This window comes from Schistocerca nitens, chromosome 4, assembly GCF_023898315.1.
Source record: "Schistocerca nitens isolate TAMUIC-IGC-003100 chromosome 4, iqSchNite1.1, whole genome shotgun sequence".
NCBI lineage: Eukaryota > Metazoa > Arthropoda > Insecta > Orthoptera > Acrididae > Schistocerca > Schistocerca nitens.
The window spans coordinates 977,126,517-977,144,948 of NC_064617.1; the positions used below are offsets into that span (position 1 = coordinate 977,126,517).

General features: G+C 45.9%; 1 protein-coding gene across 1 annotated transcript in view; it reads right to left on the reverse strand.

Moving 5' to 3' along the window:
- LOC126253678 (low-density lipoprotein receptor-related protein 2) overlaps positions 1–18,219 on the reverse strand; it is a 215,470-nt gene extending 197,251 nt beyond the window's left edge. Inside the window, exon 1 of the mRNA XM_049955201.1 lies at positions 18,100–18,219. Coding sequence (XP_049811158.1) covers positions 18,100–18,196 — 97 coding nt within the window. The 5' untranslated portion in view covers positions 18,197–18,219. The remainder of the gene's footprint in view (positions 1–18,099) is intronic.
- Positions 18,220–18,432: the final 213 nt, after the last annotated feature.

An 18,432-nucleotide genomic window follows, 5' to 3' on the forward strand; every position in this document is an offset into this window, starting at 1 on the left:
TAAGACATTTATCTCTCCGGGAGACGAGACTACCAATTCCCGTCTCGCAGAACGCGGTAGTTCGCTGACGGATTCGCAACCGAAACCTACTCTCGCTCTTCCTCGTCCGACTGAAACTGACGTCCGCGTACGTCTTTCTACGGGGTCGTTAAAGGCGTGAAAATCACACGGTGAAACAATCCGGACTGTACGTAGGATGCGGCTGTTTTCCAACTGAATCGCTGAGGCGTACGATTCGTCCGATTAGCAGTGTGGGGGCAGGCGTTCTCGTGCGAGACGGTGACTCCGACCGACAGCATTCCGACAGCCCTAGGGCAAACGGCAAACCCAACAGTGGAAAACATCCTGCCATCTCCCCCGCCAAGCTGTTCACGCAAGTTCCGACAAGGTCGCGATGACCTTCTTCGAATCCATTTGGGGGGGGAGGGAAGGGGGGGGGGGGCTATCAGCGTTACAGGCAACCCACTCTTCAGCCAACTGACAAAAAATGTAATTAGATGAAAAAGAAACAAATACGGGAGAAGCAAATAGGGTATCCCCTCCAGGTTCACATAAGAGAACATGGTCGGTATTAAGTAAAATAAAGTTTTTTTTTTCTACACCAGCAGCCAGCGTACTTTAAAGCTTAATGAATTTAGCACCAAACTGACCTACAGTTATATGATACTAAGGGAAATCTGTGTTTGAATGCATTGTAAAGTGTGTAAGTAGGCTGTTTAAGTAGGCTGTTTATGTTTTCTTATTGGCAACGTTACGTAGCGCTCTGTATGAATATCACTGGCTGCGCTGTGTGCAGTCTGTGGCTAGTTTGCATTGTTGTCTGCCATTGTAGTGTTGGGCATCTGGATGTGAACAGCGCGTAGCGTTGCGCAGTTGGAGGTGAGCCGCCAGCAGTGGTGGATGTGGGGAGAGAAATGGCGGAGTTTTGAAATTTGTAAGACTAGATGTCATGAACTGCTATGTATATTATGATTTTTCAACACTATTAAGGTAAATACATTGTTTGTTCTCCATTAAAATCTTTCATTTGCTAACTATGCCTATCAGTAGTTAGTGCCTTCCGTAGTTTGAATCTTTTATTTAGCTGGCAGTAGTGGCGCTCGCTGTATTGCAGTAGTTCGAGTAACGAAGATTTTTGTGAGGTAAGTGATATGTGAAAGGTATAGATAATGTTAGTCAGGGCCATTCTTTTGTAGGGATTATTGAAAGTCAGATTCCGTTGCGCTAAAAATATTGTGTGTCAGTTTAGTGTTGTCCAGAATAGGTAAAGAGCGAAATGTCTGAGTACGTTCAGTTTTGCTCAGCTGTCTGAAAAGCAAATAATGTAAGAGGTTTATCAGCACAGTAAATCATAAATTTTTCTAAGGGGACGTTTCAAGTGTAATGCGTCTTGTATCTCACAACGTGCGTCCACTGGTACGCCGGCCAGAGTGGCCGAGCGGTTCTAGGCGCTATAGTCTGGAACCGCGCGACCGCTACCGTCGCAGGTTTGAATTCTGCCTCGGACATGAATGTGTGTGATGTCCTTAGCTTAGTTAGGTTTAAGTAGTTCTAAGTTCTAGGCGACCGATGGCCTCAGAAGTTAGGATTCAGGATTCACACTGATAGCAGTGGATGTTCAAAATCATTAAATTTTTTACATGTGAAATTTCATCATTTTTACACTTACTATTGGCTGCATTTGTTGCTATAGGTACACCTTTGTTCATAAATAAAAGACATCCTTCGATGAATTTTGCACAGCATACAAACGATACTTACACGTTTACGAAACTCCAGAATTTTCCAAATCTATTAAAAAGTGTGATAAAAATTGAGATAATTAACTATAAAATTTGAGTTTTTTCTAAACATGACGTTTAAAATGTAACAGCTTATTGATTTCTTTCATAAATTAAATACACTCTAGAGGCTCAGACACCTGTAAGAATGGTTTGTACGCTGTGCAAAGTTCATCGAAGAATCTCTTTTACTTATGAAGAAAAGTATACATATAGCAACAAATGCAGCCAATAGTAAGAGAAAAAAATGATGAAATTTCACAGGTAAAAAAAAATATTTTGTTATGCTTTTGGACTTCTACTGCTATGAGTGTGAATCCTGAATCCCTACTGCTCAAATCTGAAATTTGTGGTAAGGACTATAGAGCTATTTGAGTCACTATCTACTGATATGTAGGTTCCCAAACCTCCTGGTGTACATTTTTGATTCTACCTGTACGCAAGAGTAATTGTATTTATTTATTTTCTATTTATTTACGTTTTTAAACAGCAACAGGTACAAACTACTGTTAGTTTACACAGCAGACACCACGCAGGTCGATCGACAAATGAGTAGCGACTGCCTTTCGAATAATACACATCTAAGCTACGTTTGGTAATATTTTCATCTACTGTATTTGGTGTTTTCCAAATATCAGCCAACATTGTATGAACAACGCCAGTAAATTGTGTAATAAGCTGATTATGTATAGAGAGCTGTGCATATCATTTACAACGCACGCCGAGGTCAGCCGTATAATAATTGTAAATAGCAGTTTCAGTGTGAACTGCAATACTGACCCGGATAGGCTAGTATGGGCTATTTGTACATGATGATATGACTTGAATCTTACCGGTATGTTTATCATTTGCTCTTCTACAAAGCTTATACAACTGTGACATGTTTTGATTCAAATGGCTCTCAGCGCTATGGGACTTAACATCTGAGGTAATGAGTCCCCTAGAATTTAGAACTACTTAAACCTAACTATCCTAAGGACATCACACACATCCATGCCCGAGGCAGGATTCGAACCTGCGACCGTAGCGGTCGCGGGGTTCCAGACTGAAGCGCCCAGAACCGCTCGGCCACACAGGCCTGCTTTGATTCAGGCATATGTCTTATTCTAATGCATTCTGATATCTTGTTAGCGCTGTAAATGTCGTTCGACTAGGGCCTCCGGTCGGGTAGACCGTTTGCCGGGTGCAAGTCTTTCGATTTGACGCCACTTCGGCGACTTGCGCGTCGATGGGGATGAAATGATGATGATTAGAACAACACAACATCCAGTCCCTGAGCGGAGAAAATCTCCGACCCAGCCGGGAATCGAACCCGCGCCCTTAGGATTGACATTCTGTCGCGCTGACCACTCAGCTACCGGGGGCGGCCTTGTTAGAGCTGATGATAAGCCACACAGTAAAAATCCAGCTAGCTTAATAGATTATTAACGACTGATTGCTGTATTTTAATTAGTTTTTAGTCGACTTGCGTTAGTGCCTAGCTTGTACTTAGATTTGTAGCCACGCCACGTACCGTGTACCACTGAAACAAAAATCGTCCTTCATTGATAGCAGCGCCGTATCTGCGACAGGGTAAGGGCTTCTTCTTCTTGCCCCAATAAAGTACGTAGCATATTGTCTAGGACTAGTTCGCGACCGGCCCTCCCGGAGTTTCCAACTCTGCAACTCCCTTTAAGCCTGTGGTGGTGTAGTCCTGCTGCCGTGTGGCGGAGTAGCATTACAGACCGGTGCTGTTGCGAGCGGTGCAGATTTTTCCGAGGATCCGTGGCAGCGCAGCACCGAGAAGGGCACTGCGACACAAGGGTATCACCCCAGAACAGAGGGCCGGCCGCTGTGGCCGAGCGGTTCTAGGCGCTACAGTCTGGAACCACACGACCGCTACGGTCATGCCTCGGGCATGGATGTGTGTGATGTCCTTAGGTTAGTTAGATTTAAGTAGTTCTAAGGGACTGATGACCTCAGATGTTAAGTTGGTTGGTTGGTTTTGGGGAAGGAGACCAGACAGCGAGATCATCGGTCTCATCGGATTAGGGAAGGACGGGGAAGGAAGTCGGCCGCGCCCTTTGAAAGGAACCATCCCGGCATTTGCCTGGAGCGATTTAGGGAAATCACGGAAAACCTAAATCAGGATGGTCGGACGCGGGATTGAACCGTCGTCCTCCCGAATGCGAGTCCAGTGTCTAACCACTGCGCCACCTCGCTCGGTGTTAAGTCCCATAGTGCTCTGAACCATTTTTTTTTTTGTCTCTGACAGAATTACAACGTCATCGGCGAACCTCAAAGTTTTTATTTCTTCTCCATGGATTTTAATACCTACTCCGAATTTTTCTTTTGTTTCCTTCACTGCTTGCTCAGTATACAGACTGAATAACATCGGGGAGAGGCTACAACCCCTGCCACCTTCAGAATTCGAAAGAGAGTATTCCAGTCAACACTGTCAAAAGCTTTCTCTAAGTCTTCAAATGCTAGAAATGTTTGCCTTCCTTAATCTATTTTCTAAGATAAGTCGTAGGGTCAGTATTGCCTCACGTGTTCCAATATTTCTACGGAATCCAAACAGATCTTCCCCGAGTTCGGCTTCTACCAGTTTCCCCATTCGTCTGTAAAGAATTCGCGTTAGTATTTTGCATCCGTGACTTATTTAACTGATTGTTTGCATCCGTGACTTATTAAACTGATTGTTCGGCACTTTTCACATCTGTCAGCATCTGCTTTCTTTCGGATTGGAATTATTATATTCTTCTTGAAGTCTGAGGGTATTTCGCCTGTCTCATACATATTGCTCACCAGATGGTAAAGTTTTGTCAGGACTGGCTCTCCCAAGGCCGTCAGTAGTTCTAATGGAATGTTGTCTACTCCCGGGGCCTTGTTTCGACTCAGATCTTTCAGTGCTCTCTCACACTCTTCACGCAGTATCGTAACTCCCATTTCATCTTCATCTACATCCTCTTCCATTTCCATAATATTGTCCTCAAGTACATCGCCCTTGTATAGACCCTCTATATACTCTTTCCACCTTTCTGATTTCACTTCACGGTCGCAGGTTCGAAGCCTGCCTCGGGCATGGATGTGTGTGGTGTCCTTAGGTTAGTTAGGTTTAAGTAGTTCTAAGTTCTAGGGGACTGATGACCTCAGATGTTGAGTCCCATAGTGCTCAGAGCCATTTTTGAACCAGACCAGAGGGCCGCAGGGTTGCGGCTGTGTTCCCTGTGGAATAATGCAGCACATCGCGGACTCCTGTGTAAACAGCCGCGGTCCTCTCAAAAGAGCAGGGGAACAGGAGAAAAAGCAAGCCAACACGGTCAATAAATAAGTGGCGCCAGCAGTCGATGCCGTTGCAGCAGCCCTGCACCAAACAGTACGCTTTCTTTTGAAACATACTGGCGTGCAAAATTTAAGTACGAAAGTAACTTCCGCTTGGCGTGTCGCTGCAGAGTAACATAGCTCGGTAAAACTTGTACCATATACGGAGAAAGAACTGCTACACTATAGTACGGAACCTAACTAAAAGAAATACACAGTGGGACGAGGAGAAATGACACTTTTATCCATAGACAATAATTGCACTGAAGTCGCCGCGATTTATGATGGTCCCCTGGACATTACAAAAGGTGGGACATAGTTCTTCAAAAATGTTCAAATGTGCGTGAAATCTCATGGGACTTAACTGCTAAGGTCATTAGTCCCTAACCTTACACACTACTTAACCTAAATTATCCTAAGGACAAAAAAACACACACACACACACACACACACACACACACACACGCGCGCGCGCGCGCGCGCGCGCGCATGCCCGAGCGAGGACTCGAACCTCCGCCGAGACCAGCCGCACAGTCCATGACTGTAGCGCCCCAGACCGTTCGGCTAATCCCGCGCGACATGGTTCTTAATAGGGTGTGTGACCAGCACGGACGGCGATCCTTGCGCTACCACGATCAGGTACAATAATGCTGGACGTACCCGCTTGTGGTAAGAGCCGGGAAAAGCGTGACGCTTGTCAAACAGGATCATTTTGGTGCAGTAGGTGTTACGGTGTCGGCAGGCGTTATGTTGCGTGGGCATACTGACCTCCGAATGGTGAACAGGATCTTCCGCTCTGGCCGTTAAAGTACACTGCTGGCCATTAAAATTGCTACAGCAAGAAAAAATCCAGATGATAAACGGGTATTCATTGGACAAATATATTATACTAGAACTGACATGTGATTACATTTTCACGCAATTTGGGTGCATAGATCCTGAGAAATCAGTACCCAGAAGAACCACCTCTGGCCGTAACGGCCTTGATACGCCTGGGCATTGCGTCAAACAGAGCTTGGATGGCGTGTACAGGTACAGCTGCCCATGCAGCTTCAACACGATACCACAGTTCATCAAGAGTAGTGACTGGCGTATTGTGACGAGCCAGTTGCTCGGCCACCATTGACCAGACGTTTTCAGTTGGTGACAGATCTGGAGAATGTGCTGGCCAGGGCAGCAGTCGAACATTTTCTGTATCCACAAAGGTCCGTACATGACTTGCAACATGCGGTCGTGCATTATCCTGCTGAAATGTAGGGTTTCGCAGGGATCAAATGAAGGGTAGAGCCACGGGTCGTAACACATCTGAAATGTAACATCCACTGTTCAAAGTGCCGTCAATGCGAACAAGAGGTGACCGAGACGTGTAACCAGTGGCACCCCATACCATCACGCCGGGTGATACGCCAGTATGGCGATGACGAATACACCCTTCCAATGTGCGTTAACCGCGATGTCGCCAAACACGGATGCGACCATCATGATGCTGTAAACAGAACCTGGATTGATCCGAAAAATCCCGGCGGAGGTTCGAGTCCTCCGTCGGGCATGGGTGTATGTGTTTGTCCTTCGGTTAATTTAGGTTGTGTGTAAGCTTAGGGACTGATGACCTTAGCAGTTAAGTCCCATAAGATTTCACACACATCTGAACATTTTGATCCGAAAAAACGACGTTTTGGCATTCGTGCACCCAGGTTCGTCGTCGAGTACACCATCGCAGGCGCTCCTGTCTGTGATGCAGCGTCAAGGGTAACCGCAGCCACGGTCTCCGAGCTGATAGTCCATGCTGCTGCAACGTCGTCGAACTGTTCGTGCATATGGTTCTTGTCTTGCAAACGTCCCCATCTGTTGACTCACGGATCGAGACGTGGCTGCACCATCCGTTACAGCCATGAGGATAAGATGCCTGTCATCTCGACTGCTAGTGATACGAGACCGTTGGGATCCAGCACGGCGTTCCGTATTAACCCCCTGAACCCACCGATTCCATATTCTGCTAACAGTCATTGGATCTCGACGAACGTGAGCAGCAATGTCGCGATACGATAAACCGCAATCGCGATTGGCTACAATCCGACCTCTATCAAAGTCGGAAACGTGATGGTACGCATTTCACCTTCTTACACGAGGCATCACAACAACGTTTCACCAGGCAACGCCGGTCAACTGCTGTTTGTGTATGAGAAATCGGTTGGAAACTTTCCTCATGTCAGCACGTTGTAGCTGTCGCCACCGGCGCCAACCTTTTGTGAATGCTCTGAAAAGGTAATCACTTCGATATCACAGCATCTTCTACCTGTAGGTTAAATTTCGCGCCTGTAGGATGACATCTTCGTGGTGTAGCAATTTTAATGGCCAGTAGTGCAAAAGAAATTTACCATGAGACGAGGAGAAATGACACTTTTATCCAAAGACAATAATTACACTGAAGTCGCCGCGATTTATGATGGTCCCCTGGACATTACGAAAGGTGGGACATGGTTCTCAATAGGGTGTGTGACCTTCTCAATAGCGTGTGTGACCAGCAGAGACGGCGATTCTTGCACTACCACGATGACATTCGATAATGCTGGACGTACCCTCATGTGGTAAGAGCCGGGAAAAGCGTGATGCAATCAGAAACAATGTCAAACAGGATCATTTTGGTGGACTAGGTGGTACGGTGTGGGCAGGCGTTATGCTCCGTGGGCATACTAACCTCCAAATGGTGAGCAGAATCTTCCGCACTGACCGTTAAAATACTTTTAATAGAAATGTCACGACTGGTTTCTCATCAGTGGAGATACATCTTCAGGTGATAAGTTTCTATCGCGCGACCGCTACGGTCGCAGGTTCGAATCCTGCCTCGGGCATGGATGTCCTTAGTGTAGTTAGGTTTAAGTAGTTCTACGTTCTAGGGGACTTATGACCCAGTAGTTGAGTCCCATAGTGCTCAGAGCCATTTGAACCATTTGATAAGTTTCTTTATTTCCGTTTCACAAACAGTCGTGGGGCTGCAGTGTAAACGCTACGAGCCAATTCCCACCGCTTATCGTCAAGGTTAAGGAGGGTAGCATGTCAAACGGGCCGACTTGGAGCAGGAGAGGCATCTCAGGACATTTTAATTTCCACTGTCTATCCTTTGACAAATGAATTAATAAAACTTTGTCAGCATGACTAGTAAGGATTCAGGGTTCACTCTCATAGCAGTTGAAGTTGAAAAACATACCAAAATTAATTTTTTTCCATGGGAAACTTCATCCTTTTTTACACTTACCATTGGCTGCATTTCTTGCTATAGGTACACTTTCGTTCATAAGTAAAAGAGATTCTTCGATGAATTTTGCACAGCATACAAACCATACTTACAGGTTTATGAAACTCTAGAATTTTCCTGATCTATTAAAAAATGTGATAAAAATGGAGATAATTAACTATAAAATTTGAGTTTTTTCTAAACATGAAATTTAAAATGTAACAGCCCATTCATTTTTTCATAAATTAAATACATTCTAGAGTCTCACAGTAGGTGTAAAGACGCTGAGACGGCGGAAGAGGAGCAGGAAGCGAACCGTTACGGAAGCGCACGGCGTGACGTCGAGAGGGAGAGAGGGGGAGAGAGGGAGGGAGAGAGAGAGAGAGAGAGAGAGAGAGAGAGCCCGTGCAACAGGTCTGGCCGCTGTCGGTTCATTGGCCGCTGCTGCGGCGTCGCCCACCTGGCCGATGCGAGCAGAGAGCAGCTAGCTGTTAGCTGCGCTCCGCCCGTTACATTCCTCCCTGAGCTGTTTCCTGCTTCTGCTTTCAATCCACTGTGCTCCCTACCTCCAATGACCTCGCCCAACCCAAGCCACTGATGGAGAGCTCATAATGGACCGAAAAAATCCCTTTTCTGTTGATGTCTCCCACTTCGAAAATACACCAGATAATAATTCTGAAAACAAGAGGTTGTCAACCGACCTGAGTAAAAACCGTAAGAGATTTTCGTCGTACGTAAAATCAGTAAGTGGTTCAAAATCATCTATTCATTCTCTCAGCGACCACACCGGCACCGGGACGCAGGATAACAGAGTGAAGGCCGAAATACTGAATTCGGTCTTCCGAAGATGTTTCACCGCGGAACATCGTAACACTGTCCTTCCTTTCAATCGTCGTGCGAAAGTCGAAATTGGCAGATATTGAGATTGTTTTGTTTGCAGAAGAGGGAACACCGTGTTACTAGAGGAGGCCGAAATGCACGCGTTTTAGCTCACGCAGGCGGGCGTGAGGAGGGAAAGACTATACTGACGTGAGGTCTGGAACATGACAAGGAATTAGAATTCAGAAAGCGGAGGTAATTACTTTGATAATTAACTTTAATCCATTAATGATGAACGTCGCTCTTGACGGTACACGAGTCACAATATTATTTGCTCAGAAGACATAGTAACTGAATATTGCGCCTTGCTAGGTCGTAGCAAATGGCGTAGCTGAAGGCTATGCTAAACTGACGTCTCTGCAAATGAGAGCGTATGTAGACAGTGAACCATCGCTAGCAAAGTCGGCTGTACAACTGGGGTGAGTGCTAGGGAGTCTCTCTAGACCAGACCTGCCGTGTGGCGGCGCTCGGTCTGCAATCACTGATAGTGGCGACACGCGGGTCCGACGTATACTAACGGACCGCGGCCGATTTAAAGGCTACCACCTAGCAAGTGTGGTGTCTGGCGGTGACACCACAGAGATAACCGATCGCGGAATTGAAAAGCAGCTACAATCGCTTAGTAGTGGAAGGGCGTCAGGACCAGATGAGATACCTATATGAGTATTTAAAAATTATGCGAAAAAACTTGCACCCCTTCTAGCAGTAATTTATCGTAGATCGCTTGAGCAACTGAAGATACCTAACGACTGAAAAAAAAACCGCAGGTCATTCCCGTTTTTAGGAAGGGCCGTTTTTATTTTATTTATCGTGTCAGAAGCAAACTAAAAACAATATTAGATACATTACTACATACATACATACATTATGGTTTATAAATTAAACTAGTCAAGAATGAAATAAATGATTAGACACAGATTGTGTTGTCAAACATAAGATAATTTAAATCTATACAGTGGATGCCCAAAAATTTGCAACGTCCAGTGCACTTTGTGTAGCGTTTACGAGGTCCTCCATGGTGCACACAGTTGGAGGCAATGTGTTGATGTCTGCACGGTAGCTCCGCAGTCACACTGGAGAGAGTCCACCTGGAAGCCCCACCTCTCCAGATTACTCTCGGATCTTGTGACAGAAGAACGCAGGCGGTTGAGTGATTTCCATGTGGACCATTTCTCTGTGTGGCCTGGGGGGAGAACTTCTTGCGGAATCAGCCACTGCTCCAGATGCTGGCATCTGACCTGCCATCTCTTCTCCCGGTGTTGATGTGGAGTGTCAGCGAGTGGTTCTGTACTGTGAACGAAGCTCTTTCTAGACACAAGTCTTTGCTGTGCCGGTTGGTGGCCATGTAGTGGGTGGGCTTCGGATGTTAATGCCTTCTTCATTTCACTCCGTGCTGCTGTATCTCTTCGGATGTCCGGGGGGGCTATGCCGGATAAGCAGTACAGTCTTTCCACAGGTGTGGCTCTTAGACAACCCGTAGCGATACTACATGTCTCATTCAGAGCAACATCAACTTTCTTTGTATGTGTAGATCTGCACCATACTCAGCTGCAGAGTAGCAGAGGGCTAATGCGGATGTGCGCACTGTGTCTGGCTGTGCTCCCCATGTTATTCCAGTCAGCTTCCTAACCACATTGTTCCTGGCAGCCACTTTTTGCTTTGTTTTTAAGCAGTGTTCCTTATATGTAAGAGCACGGTCCAGAGTGACTCCGAGGTATTTTGGAGTCTTGCAGTGTTCTAAAGAGGTTCCTTCCCAATCTATCTGCAAGGTTCTACTAGCCTGTCTGTTTCGGAGGTGGAAAGCACAGGTTTGGGTCTTAGAAGGATTTGGTTTCAATTGATTATCCCTGTAATAGGCAGTTAATTCTTTCAGAGCATCAGTTAGGTTCCGCTCCACCCCCTCAAAGCTCTGATCTTGTGCTGTGATTGCTCGGTCATCTGCATATATGAAGCTTTGTGTTCCTTCCGGTAACGGCTGGTCATTACTGAGTATATTGAAGAGGGTGGGTGCCAGTACACTGCCCTGTGGCAACCCATTTTTCTGCTGCCTCCATCTGCTTCTTTGTCCTTGATATTCCACAAAATATCTTCGGTTCTGCAGAAGATTTCTAATTAGACAGGTTAGTTTGTAGTCCTTGGTGAGGTTGTATAGCTTCAGCAACAAGATTCTGTGGTTTACAGTGTCGTGTTGTTGTGGTCGTCAGTCCTGAGAGTGGTTTGATGCAGCTCTCCATGCCACTCTATCCTGTGCAAGCCTCTTCATCTCCCAGTACCTACTGCAACCTACATCCTTCTGAATCTGCTTAGTGTATTGATCTCTTGGTCTCCCTCTACGATTTTTACACTCCACGCTGCCCTCCAATGCTAAATTTGTGATCCCTTGATGCCTCAAAACATGTCCTACCAACCGATCCCTTCTTCTAGTCAAGTTGTGCCACAAACTTCTCTTCTCCCCAATCCTATTCAATACCTCCTCATTAGTTACGTGATCTACCCACCTTATCTTCACCATTCTTCTGTAGCACCACATTTCGAAAGCTTCTATTCTCTTCTTGTCCAAACTGGTTATCGTCCATGTTTCACTTCCATGCATGGCTACACTCCATACAAATACTTTCAGAAACGACTTCCTGACACTTAAATCTATACTCGATGTTAACAAATTTCTCTTCTTCAGAAACGATTTCCTTGCCATTGCCAGTCTACATTTTATATCCTCTCTACTTCGACCATCATCAGTTATTTTACTCCCTAAATAGCAAAACTCCACTACTACTTTAAGTGTCGTAGGCGGCTGAAAGATCTATAAACACCGCTCCTGTTATCTGCCGCCGGCCGAAGTGGCCGTGCGGTTAAAGGCGCTGCAGTCTGGAACCGCAAGACCGCTACGGTCGCAGGTTCGAATCCTGCCTCGGGCATGGATGTTTGTGATGTGCTTAGGTTAGGTAGGTTTAACTAGTTCTAAGTTCTAGGGGACTAATGACCTCAGCAGTTGAGTCCCATAGTGCTCAGAGCCATTTGAACCATTTTTGTTATCTGCCGCCTTTGGAAGCCGTCCTCTATATGCTGTGTCAAATTCAACACCTGTGCTGTGCAGCTCTTCCCTTGTCTAAATCCTGCCTGTTGAGGGATCAGTAATGGTTCTATCATATCTGTAATTCTTTGGAGGATCAACCTTTCCAATACCTTATACAGGTGGCATAGGAGGGAGATTGGCCTATAGCTCTTGGGGTCATCCCGGTCTTTCCCTGGTTTATGTATAGCTATAATTTTTGCTTTCCGCCAAAATTTTGGTATCTCGCCGCTCTTGACACAATTATTCATTAGCTCGAGTAGCCAGCACTTTGCGCCTGGACCAAAGTTTTTAGGAAGGGCCGTAAGACGGCCACATCCGCACAATTACAGACCTACACCGTTCACGTCAACCTGTTGTAGAAATGTGGAATACGTTTTATGCTCAAGAATTGTGACGTTTTGGAAAATGAACATCTCCCCTATAAAAGTTAACACGGATTCCGCAAACGGAGATCCTGCGAAACTCGGCTCGCTCTGTTCCTCCGTGACATCCACAGCACAGTGGACAACGGCGCTCAGACTGATGCCGTGTTCCTTGACTTCAGTGAGGCATTCGACACCGTCCCGCATTGCCGTTTAATGAAAAAAATACCAGCTTACCGAGTATCGGAGCAGACTTGCGATTGGATCCGAGACTTTCTTGCGGACAGAACTCAGCACGTCGCTCTTAACGGAACTAAATCGACAGATGTCAAGGTAATATCCGGAGTACCACAGGGAAGTGTGATGGGACCGTTGCTGTTTACAATATAGATACAGTGATTACAAAACGTATTCGTCTAGTTGTAATTTAAAAAAAAACTAAGTATATGTCACATGAAAGGAAGGGAACATAAAATGTGAACATCCAGTCGTATGCAACGAGCCTTGGTTAGTCATTTTTATTGATGGACAAGGAAATAAATACATCCGTAGCGATAACAAATTTGACAAAATGGAGAATTTATTCAACGACTACTTCAAAAAGTATTCGTCCACTCATTGAATTTACAATCTGAAAATATGATTTCAATTACAAAAAATTAATGTTTAGTAGGGTTTCCCTTTGCAGCTATTACTGCTTTTAGTCCTCTGGGCATCGACTTGACCAATTTTGCCGTCATAGAGGCTGGAATTTTGTTCCACTGGTCTCGAAGCGCTTCTTTTAGGTCTCTCTTGTTAGAAATGTGTCTTCTCCTGATGTTGTCTTCCAGTACTTTCCAAAGGTGTTCAATAGGATTAACATCTGGGCTCTGAGGAGGGGTGTTAAGGTTTTGGGGTATTGTACAGGAGTCACAGCCTTGTATTTATAGCCGTATGCTTTCGGTCGTTATCTTGTTGAAAAATCTAATTTCCTTGCAGACCTAATTTTTCGGCGCTAAGATTCAGATTGTCCTTTAAAATGTTGATACACATATGAGGATCCAAATGGTTCAAATGGCTCTGAGCACTATGGGACTTAACATCTGAGGTCGTCAGTCCCCTGCACTTGGAACTACTTAAACCTAACACACCTAAGAGCATCACACACATCCGTGTCCGAGGCAGGATTCGAACCTGCGACCGTAGCAGCAGCGCGGTTCCGGACTGAAGCGCCTAGAACCGCTCGGCCACGGTGCCCGGCTATGATGATCCGTTGTGCCTTCCGTGAAATGTAATTTTCCAACGCCTGCAGCACTAATACAGCCCCACACCATCAGGGAGCCACCACTGTGTTTAACTAGTGACACAAGATTGCCTGGCAACATCTCCGCATTCTTCTTACGCCACGCCATTCGCCTGCCATCCGACCCGAATACGTTATATTTGCTCTCATCAGAAAATATTTACCGAGCGAGGTGGCGCAGTGGTTAGCACACTGGACTCGCATTCGGAAGGACGACGGTTCAATCCCGCGTCCGGCCATCCTGATTTAGGTTTTCCGTGATTTTCCTAAATCGCTCCAGGCAAATGCCGGGATGGTTCCTTTGAAAGGGCACGGCCGACTTCCTTTCCCCTCCTTCCCTAACCCGATGAGACCGATAACCTCGCTGTTTGGTCTCTTCCCCCAAACAACCAACAACCAACAGAAAATATTACTCTATTCCAGAAGTCTTCCTTTTTGAATCTATGTTCCATCGAAAAATGAAGACGTTTCTTTAGATTCTGTTTACTAACCCAAAATTTCTTGAGCGCTACCCGACCGTAATACGTAATACCTATACGTTTTGAAGGTATTTCTGATTGTGTTGGCACATACCTTCTTTACCCAAGACTTTGTAACTCCCCAATCAACTTAGGAGCGCTGATTTTAGGTTTTTTTTTGTGATTTTAAAACCCATAGAACAGGTAGGCTGGCAGCAGCACAATACGCCGCTCTTCAGCCGAAGACAGTACAATGATATAAACAGAGAAGACACATGGGTTACAACAAAACGGTGGGAAAAAACAGTAGACACACGAACATAAAAAACATGAAGCCGTTCACACTCGATCACAATCCACACTACAAACTGTTGTCACGAAGCACAAACACTGAAGATGACGATGGCACTGATGAACGATGGAGTGTGACGGTGAACACTGAACACTAAACATGACAACATACACGAGACACTGATGGCGATGATCTCCGGCGCGCGAATGTCGACTTAGCGTGTGCGAGTCCGGGGACCTGTTCTAGGGGACTGATGACCATAAATGTTAAGTCCCATAGTGCTCAGAGCCATTTGGGGGAGAGGGGAGAACAAGGATGCCAATGGCTGAGGAGATGGGGGGAGGAGGAGAGGGACAGGGGAGGGGAAGCCCGGGGGAGGAGGGGGGAGAAATGGAGGAGGGAGGGAAGAGGGAGAGATGGGAGGGAGGGTGCCCAGAGGAGCAAACACAGGAGGAGGGAGGGAGGATCAAAGTTGGTAGGAGGGGTAGATGGAGGGGAGGAGGGCATCATCAGGGAGAGGGAGCCGGCGGAAGCCACCTTGGGAGAGGGTAAGAAGGGTGGACAGATGGAGACCGGGTGGGATGTGGGAATACAGGCGCGGCAGCGGGTGGGGGCGGGAGAGGATGGGCGAGACAAGCGGGTGAGGGGGATCGAGTTTGCGGGAAGTGTACAGGATCCGTATCCTTTCAAGGAAAAGGAGGAGGTGGGGGAAGGGGATGAGATCGTACAGGATCCGCGTGGGGGAGGGGAGACGGATGCGATAGGCGAGGCGGAGAGCATGGCGTTCAAGGATTTGGATGGATTTATAAAAGGAAGGGAGGGGGCGGAGATCCAAGCTGGATGGGCATAACAAAGGATAGGGAGGATGAGGGATTTAGGTTTCTTCTTCATTTCCCTCATGATAAATCTCACGTCTGCATCAGTCAAAGCGTGAGGTCGTCCGGTACGTGATTGGTTCCTTAATGATTTTGTTACACAAAATAGATCTATTATCGACTGAACCGTCGACCTATGTCTACCGACTAGTTTAGCAATCTCGCAAGAAGATTTGCACTTATTATGTAAGTGCAGAATAAGTTTCCTTTGGATCAGCGTCGTCTCACTACCCTTACGGCCCATGGCGCTAATAGCACTGTATCGGCGCCGTTCAGAATCACAACAGGCGATAGAGTGGGGTCGCGCACGGTTGACTTCAGTGAGTGCCGTGGGTGAGCGTTATAGTTTTATCACTGTGCACAGAATTTAGGCACGTTCAGATGGTGGAGGAATAGTTTATGAACAAGCTCTTGTATTACATTTTCTATTTTGTTAACCTTGCTGTCGATTTGGATGGATTTCTTCCCTTGCTTTTCAGCAAAAATGACTTACCGAGGTACTTCTTACATGACTTTAGATTTTGTATACATTTCTTTTAATGTTACACAGACTTTGTTTTCTAAAAGAATTGCAGCCAGACGAATACTTTTTGGACTCACTGTAAATGATCTAGCAGAAAGCGTCGGATGCTCTTTAAGGCTATTCGCGGATGATGCAGTTGTCTATACCAAAGCAGCAACGCCAGAAGATATTGAAACAGGTGAAGCTTCATATTATTGCAATATTATTAAGTCAAAGTGGCATCGTTAAAAGATTTAAAAAATTAGCTCGGCAACGTCGAAAAAATTTAGTAATACAGGGTGAGTCAAAAAGGACTTTACAACTCTGGAATGATGTAGACATTTACTGAGATAACTCACCGAATAAGTAGATGTGTCATTTTGTAGTAAACAACCTCTACTTTCACATAAAAGTGTCAAGCGTCATTTCGGTTCGGCGTGACTAACACTTGTGATGTGGCAAACATCTTTCTTTCCAACTCGTAGCAGCAGATCGGGCGTAACATGCGCAACGGCAGAGTGTACTAAATTGTTTGGTGGGTGAGGAACAGACACACGAACAACTGTTGCAAAGTTCGTTTCATGAAACCAAAACACCCAGACAGCACGCCCCGCACCAGAGAAAGTAGCCATTTTAACTGAGCACAACGCTGGCGCTCCCGGCGGCGGAATGGGGTACTGGCGCACTGACAAGGGAACCTCCCCATCGCACCCCCCTCAGATTTAGTTGTAAGTTGGCACAGTGGATAGGCCTTGAAAAACTGAACACAGATCAATCGAGAAAACAGGAAGAAGTTGTGTGGAACTATGAAAATAATAAGCAAAATATACAAACTGAGTAGTCCATGTGAAAGATAGGCAACATCAAGGACAATATCAGCCCAGCAATGCCGTGGTCCCGTGAACAGCTGCGGAGCGACAGGTCCTTGGTTCAAGCCTTCCCTCGAGTGAAAAAATTAATTTTTTATTTTCAGTTTATGTCACAAACTCTTATGTTTTCATCACTTTTTTGGGAGTGATTATCAAATCCACAAGGAAACCTAAACAGGGCAAGGTAGAAGAATCTTTTTACCCATTCACCAAGTGTACAAGTTAGGTGGGTCGACAACATATTCCTGTCATGTGACGCACATGCCGTCACCAGTGTCGTGTAGAATATATCAGACGTGTTTTCCTGTGGAGGAATCGGTTGACTATGGCCTTGTGATCAACTGTTTTCGGTTCCCATTGGAGAGGCACGTCCTTTCGTCTACTAATCGCACGGTTTTGCGGTGCGGTCGCAAAACACAGACACTAAACTTATTACAGTGAACAGAGACGTCAGTGAACGAACGGACAGATCATAACTTTGCGAAAATAAAGAAAATAAATTTTTCACTGGAGGGAAGACTTGAACCAAGGACCTTTTCTTCCGCAGCTGCTCTCGCTAACCACGGGACCACGTCACTGCTCAGCTCACGATGTCCTTGCGGATGGACTACTCAGTTTGTATATTTTGCTTATTTTTCCATAGTTCGATACAACTTATTCCTGTTTTCTCGATTGATCTGTGTTCAGTTTTTCAGCCCTATCCACTGTGCCAACTTATAAGTAAATCAGAGGGTGGTGCGATGGGGAGATTCCCTTGTGAGTGAATCAAAGCTGAAGTTGTTTGCTACAAAATGACACATCTACCGATTCTATAAGTTTGCAACAGTTGTTCGTGTGTCTGTTCCTCACCCACCAAACAATTTAGTACACTCTGCCGTTGCGCATGTTACGCCCGATCTGCTGCTACGAGTTGGAAAGAAAGATGTTTGCCACATCACAAGTGTTAGTCACGCCGAACCGAAATGACGCTTGACACTTTTATGTGAAAGTAGAGGTTGTTTACTACAAAATGACACATCTACTTATTCGGTGAGTTATCTCAGTAAATCTATGTCATTCCAAAGTTGTCAAGTCCTTTTTGACGCACCCAATACAGTGCAAACCAGGCCAAAGTGCCGGGAGAAGCATGGGTGTGGTCAGCACTCCAGTTCACATCATCAATGTTTGTCTTTAGGCGGGACTTACGGCAAGACTGGAACTCGTCGTCTCCCTTCTCGCAGTCCTTCTGGTAGTTGCACACCCACAGCGAGGGGATGCACTTCCCTTCTGGACAGCGGAACATGCCTGGACCGCACTGCGTCGCTCCATCTGCAACACAACAGACAGGACAAGGTTGAGCACCGCTCCTTGACAACTGTGATACTGTCTGCATCCTCAACAACGCCCTCAGCGATTCCCACACTGACTTCTTCAAGACAACAAAAAAAGGGAACTACGAATATTGCTTGTTGTTGTTGTTGTTGTTGTTGTGGTCTTCAGTCCTGAGACTGGTTTGATGCATCTCTCCATGGTTGTAGG